The sequence below is a fragment of the Apis dorsata genome, unplaced genomic scaffold (genome assembly GCF_000469605.1).
Source record: "Apis dorsata unplaced genomic scaffold, Apis dorsata 1.3 scaffold_1253, whole genome shotgun sequence".
Lineage (NCBI taxonomy): Eukaryota > Metazoa > Arthropoda > Insecta > Hymenoptera > Apidae > Apis > Apis dorsata.
In genome coordinates this window covers 11,484-18,463 of record NW_006264350.1, presented here as the reverse complement: position 1 = coordinate 18,463, position 6,980 = coordinate 11,484, and the positions used below count along the sequence as shown (strand labels likewise).

Here is a 6,980-nt window from a genome sequence, read left to right as displayed (position 1 = left end):
AGCTAAGATCTTGAAACTTTAGCAGGCATATAAATATTATATATTTACATATTTTACATATATATTTTAATTATAATTATTTATTTAATTTAATTACATTTATTTAATTTAAATATATTTACATGCCATTTTACAAAATTTAATTCAAAAATCGATATTATATTTGGAACATGATTTTTTAGACTTATTTTAATAATAATAATAATTTTAATAATAAATTTTAATATATTTATATATATTTTAAATTTTAATGTGTTTTATACATATATAATTACTTATATTATTATACAATTACGTGTTTTATTTGTAGTGTGTGTTTACTATGCAAACAAATATTTTAATATGTTGTGAATATTAGTCCAATGTATTAGAATTGCAATGATTGTAACTTAATGATATGAAAATTTATATCAAATTTATATCAAGTTACATTATAATCATATAACAAAAAATTTCGAACTATTCATGCATGCAACACGAATAAAAATTAGTTATCCGTGTGATGTGCGATCATTGCGGTTAATAAGTCGAAGAAAATACAATATCATTAGCGCAATATTTATCATATTTGATTTTCATTACAAATGATTAATTATTAAATTATTAAAAAATTAATCAATTGATTTAAAAAATATTTGTTTAATAATAATATAATAATAATATCATTTTGTTCTAATGAAATATAATAGCATATTATATTCTCAAAGAGAATACAGCATTATTAGAAGTTATAGCAAAAAATGAATATATAAAATTTTATTTATCATAAAAAAAATCTAAAAAATAAAATTTTTTTTTAGATATCAATATTTTTTTAGCAATAATTCAAAATTCTCTTCTGGAATTACTGAATTACAAGTGATTATCTAATCAGTGCAATGAAATGAAGAATGTGTTGATCCGATATAATGTATATTTATTTTATAATTATATATTATTTTTCAATGATTTAGTGTTAACATTTAATTAATGTATAAATTTATCAAAAGTTTGTTTATCAATGTTAAAAAAAAATATTTAGAGTATGCTAGTATTTCAAAGTTTCAAATTGGGTTTTCAATGAGTAATTGATTTTATTTATTGATGAATTATTTTTTAATTTAATATAAATTATAATTTATGATTCATTTTTTTATTTCAAATATGTAGTATTAATTGTTCATTTTAAAAAAATTTTTATATAAAAAAATATTGATTTTTTTATATTATAATTTTATCAATAACACAATAACAATTAATTAATTAGTTTATTAATTCGATTTTTTATTGATGAAAAAATATTTGTTATATTTAATATATTTTTTTTAGATATATTATTTGGAATTGTTCGTGCTTAATCAGCGATACGTAATGAACACTATTCGACTAGACAAATTTTTTGCATATTATACAAAAAAAAATAAATAAATATTGCAAATACAATTTCCAAATCAATTTCACTCACCGTGAAGAATTTCCATGATCAAAATGTTTATCAAATCTTATTCTATTAAATTTTTTTTTGTAAGGAATTTTGAAAAAAAAATAAAATATAATTTAATCAATGATAAAAAATATCAAATAAAAACTTCAAAAAGTATGTAAATACTTAATTCACAATACTATTTCTTCAGAAATAAATTACATTATTGTATTAAAGTTAAGAAACATTTCAAATAATTCAAATATTTATTTTAATTTCTAGATAGTAAATAAATAATTTCATTAATTATTACATTTAGAATATATTATATTTAGGAAGATCAATATATTTTTATTCAGAATTTATTTATCAATCAGAATATCAATTAATATAAAAAGCAGATATTTAAAAAATCAAGATGATTTTAAAATTTCTAAAATAACTCCTCATAAAAAACACATATGTGATGAGATATATTCCTCGAAACTATTTAAATCCCGTATCTTATAATTTTTATAAAATCTTCTATTTAATAATTATTTGAAATGAATAAATTAGTTAAGACTTGTATATAAAAATATAACAAAAATATCAAATATATAATTCTATTTCTATCTTTATTTATTTATTTATTTATTCTTATTAATTATTTATCAAATTTTATCAAATTCAAGTTACTTTTCAAAATTTAATTTTGATTTTTTATTAATATCAATTTTGAATAAAAAAGAATTGAAAATTATTTTCTTTTATTACAAATACTTTAATAATATATTTAATAATATCGAATTATCGATATGTTAATATTTTTAATTTATATTTTTATATTATCGTGTGAAATTAACTTTAATAATTTATAAATCAATTCCTTAAATATCATCGATAAAGCGAAAATAGATTTTTCAAAATTTGTTAAATAAATGTGAATATTATTTAAGAATTCACTGAACTTTTATTAATCATAAAAAAAGTTAAAAGCCGATAAACAAGAGCAATCCACTCAAAGAATTTATAAAATTAATTTAGTACGAAATCAAATTAATTGTTTTTGATTAAGATATATACAAAATACTTATTATATACTTCAAAATACCCAAATCTTTCACAATATATTTTGTTTTGTGTTTTTATTTATGTATTCCAAAAAAGTTATAAATTTTTAATAAAGTTGTTTTATTTTAAAGAATATATATATTCTCTAAAGAAACATTGAAATACGGAACGAAAACACTTATTAGGCTAACACGATCTTGAAGAAATTTTGGGAGAAAAAATATTATCAGTTAATATAGAAATCGAATCAAATATAAGATCTTCTATAAATTTCAAAGCAGTTTTATAAAAAAAAAATATTAATGAAAATTCAAAGTTTTATTTTAAAATTTTCTCCACAGATATCAATCTACATTCTCAATTTCATGAATTTTTATAAATAGGTAATAATATCATCAATATTTATCGATAATTATATCGATAGTCATAGTTCTTTAGATTAAATATATATATATATATTATGATATAATACATAATTTTTAATTTCTATCTATTATAATGTTTTCCATGTAAAAAAGAATAAAAACAGAAAAAATATTTTAATTTAACTGTATAATTCACAAATTTTATTCGTGATGAATTTTAGATTTAAACTCAAATTTGATATTTAGATATATTCACTTTTACTATTATATAACTATATTACTTTTACTATTATATAACTATATTACTACTATATAACTTTTGTGAATGTACATTCCAATCCAATTTTTAATTTAATAATTAAATTTTCTTTCAGCACATATATACATATAATTCTGATACGGTTACAAAAATGGTAGTTTCGGCGTAGTATAATAAAATATTAAAATTTCGTTAATTTTAAGTTTATTATTAAATGTATTTCAAAATTTCAAATTATTATAGCATAGTTTCTATAGTAAGAGTTTTCATTTTTTCGAAGATAAATTTTTATGATATTATTTCAGCTTTCAATAAATTTTAAAATTTAAATTTGTTAGATTTATTGCATGAATTAAAATTCCAGAAAATGGTCATTAAAATGATAAAATGATGATAAAAAATTAGTTTATTATCAAAAATCATTAAAAAATTTTGAGTTAATTTGGTTTATTATATCATAAATTTTAATCCACTGAGATTTATAAAAATATAAAAAATATAAAAAAAATATAAATATAAAAAGTAACAGCTATAATTTAATATATTATTATAAAATAATAAAATTTATCAAAATCAAATAACATTTGTCTAATAACATAATCTAATTTTAATTAATAACTATACAATATAAACTTAATTAACAATAAGCATAAAATAAAAAAAATAATAAGAATTTGCTAAAATTTAATGATACTTAACCATTGATTAATTATTGAAAAATAGTATAATAATTGTAGTTAATAATAGTTAATTGTATGAGTGTAAAACAAAAATACATTTAAAGTATGTTTTATGTGATCGAATTTTGACTTTATGTATTCTGTAGATTAAAATTTTATGTAAACATATAATATTGAAAGTATTGTTAAAGAATCATAATAATAAGTTAAAATATAAAATTAATGATAAATAATGTATTAATTTAAAAAAATTAAATTAACAATATAAATATAATAGTTATTACAAGATGTCATAATAGTTGCAATTACAATTTCTGTAATTTCAAAATGTTCATTATTCTTGTCAATATAAAATTGATAGCAATAAAAAATTGAATTCAAAACTCTTTAAAAATCTTTTGATTTTGTTTATTTTAGCAATTGTTGTTGATTTTAATTTATAGAATATATAAAGTTTGTTAGAAAAAACTAGGGTATAATGAAAATCTCAAATAAAATTTATAATTTTAAAATATTTAATGCTATTATTTACATATTTATTTTAAATAAAATGAAATAAAAATCTAATATATATTTTTAAATAAAAAAAAAGCTATTATAAAAAATTCAAAAATATATTTTTACAAAAACTTATATATAATATTATAATAATATTTTATAGATAATATATATATAAATATAGATCATAAAATTATAGTTTATTTCATGCAAAGTCTATTATAATAAATAATTTAAGAATAAATTTAATATAATAAAATTTATATGTATATATATAAGTATTCATTTTTATCTTATATTTAAATTGTATTATTTATTTTATATTTAAAAATTTTAATAATTTATATTTTTTCAAAATGAATATATAATTAAAATATTGAAATATTGAATTTTTACTATTATTAAATAATACTTTCTAAATGATAATTAAGATTATTAATATTTTATAATAATATATTAATATATTACATTATCTACTTAAATAATGCATTTTAATCAGTCAGATATTTTTTTTCTTAGAGCATTTTTTATTTTATTAAATACAATATAAGTTTTCTTAGATTATATTTAAAAAATAAAATTCAATTGATTTTTTTATATAATTTATCAACTTTTATTTTTAAATATTAAATTATTTCATAAAAAGTTTTTCAAATATAAAGTTAAACTCTAAATAATAAATTTAGTTTTTCTTTTACAAAAAAATATTCTTTTCTTTTACAAAAAAAAATAGTATTTATTCATCATATTTTATGAAAATCACAAAAATATACTTAGTTATTATTATTTAGTATTTAATATTATTGAATTAGTAAAATATTTGTTTAAATAAAATTAATTCTTTTAAATTAAATTAATTCTATAATTGACATGACATAATAACAAATGAATTTCTATGTAGCAGATTGTTTATAATTTTTTGTACTCATTAATTTTTTACCACACATTGCACATATAGCTTTCTTATATGCACATGATTGACAATAATGAGATCCAACTTGATGTACTTTTTGTCTACATATTCTGCAAGTCTCAAAAGTAGTAGTATAAGGATTAAATCTTGCCTTTCCTGTAGAAAGTGCTTTATTTTCTCCGACTTTACGTCCTCCACTTTCTACTGTATTTCTTGCACCATTTTTCCAAGGATCTGGAGTTATGACTTTTCCTAATTTCTTTTCACACTTTTCACAAACCATTTTGAGTTGGATATTAAATTTTTATTCTAGAATAAAATACAATAAAATATTTTTATGTGACTTTTATATTATAGATATAATATATGTTAATACTTTGTATCTTAACTGTAAGATTAAATTTATATCAATGATTATTTTACAAGTAATTTTATTTTATGTAAAATGAATAAAAAAAATGATAACTTGTATCTGTTTATATTATATTATGATAGTATATTATTTTAGAAATTAAATAAAAATTAGAAATATTGACTTATAATATATATAATATAAAATATTTTTAAAAACTTATTGGAATAGTAATGAATAGATAGATAGAATTTTAAGTTAAAATACAAAACATTATAAAACTATATGATAAAATTTGCATTTGTAATAATTATAAACAAAATATATTGAAATAAACTATTAAATAGTATATTAAAATATTATAAATTAATTAATTTTTAATATCTTAAGAGAATTATAAAGAAATATTTATAAATTTTACTTATTTCATATTTTTAAAATATCAATTTTAAAAATATCAATTAATCAAATCAAAACATTTTTTATTTACTTTTAAAATTTTGTTTACTTCATTTTTAAAGTAATAATTAAGTATTATACACATGATTACTTTTTCATTTAAACAATAATTAATAAAATATTAAAATAATTAATAAAAAAAATACTTAACCTATTAAATATTATAGTTTCGTAACATTCACAATTAATAGATATTTAAAAACTTAATGATATATCATTAATATTTATGTAGACAATGTTTCAATTTCTGATTTATTTAATATTATATTTAATATTAGTAAAAATTACATACCAAGAAATATATATTATGCATATATATATATATGTACATATAAAAGTACTTCTTTTAACAGCTATTTTATATTTCTTAATGTAAGAGAATTCAAATTACATTTTGTAGTAGAAATTTTATATTTACAGAAATATTTTTATATGTGGTACAATTAATTTATTATTACATTTATAGTATTATTATATTTATATATAAAAAAATATCCAAAAAAACAAAGACTAAAAAAATTATAATATTTTGATTTTAAATATATATATATATATAAGTATTTATGCTTTATATGTTCATTAATTCAAATCACTAAAAATAAATCACACAATTGTTGTTTATTTATTACTAATTATTAACAAAATATTAATATCAATATCAATATCTTTATTTAAAATCACAGTATATTTTAAATACAAACACAATAAAATAGAAAATAAATAAACATCTCATGGAACTTCACGTTATATGTTTTAAAAATACCAACTTAGAAAAAATAAAGTGGCTCTTATATCTTATATCTATCCTATGATTTATTACAATCAATGAAGGAATTATGTTTATTTTTAAAACAGATATGTAATTTCGAACGCTTTTATAATGAATGAAATATGTGTATTAAATTTGTTTAAAATAATTTAGTATTTATGATAAGAAGGAAATCTCAAGATTATATCAATAAAATCTGAAGATAATTCAATAATATAAAAGTAAAAGTT

At 15.8% G+C, this 6,980-nt stretch overlaps 1 protein-coding gene across 2 annotated transcripts; it reads right to left on the bottom strand.

Moving 5' to 3' along the window:
• Positions 1–5,046: 5,046 nt before the first annotated feature.
• On the bottom strand, positions 5,047–6,293 carry LOC102676025 (cysteine-rich PDZ-binding protein). 2 transcript variants are annotated; one of them, XM_006625070.1, is made up of 2 exons: positions 6,133–6,217; positions 5,047–5,479 (listed from the first exon to the last, which is right to left on the bottom strand). In XM_006625070.1, exon 2 carries the CDS (start codon positions 5,451–5,453, stop codon positions 5,151–5,153), a length of 303 nt encoding a protein of 100 aa, XP_006625133.1. In that variant the 5' UTR covers positions 5,454–5,479; positions 6,133–6,217; the 3' UTR covers positions 5,047–5,150. The 2 variants fall into 2 exon arrangements, with proteins under 2 accessions (XP_006625133.1, XP_031370707.1); XM_031514847.1 differs by lacking the exon at positions 6,133–6,217 and adding an exon at positions 6,274–6,293 and having other exon boundaries at positions 5,071–5,479.
• Between the last annotated feature and the right edge of the window lie 687 nt (positions 6,294–6,980).

Coding starts and splice junctions, on each gene's coding strand:
- LOC102676025 (XM_031514847.1), bottom strand. CDS start 5,453: ATGGTTTGTGAAAAGTGTGAAAAGAAATTAGGAAAAGTCATAACTCCA.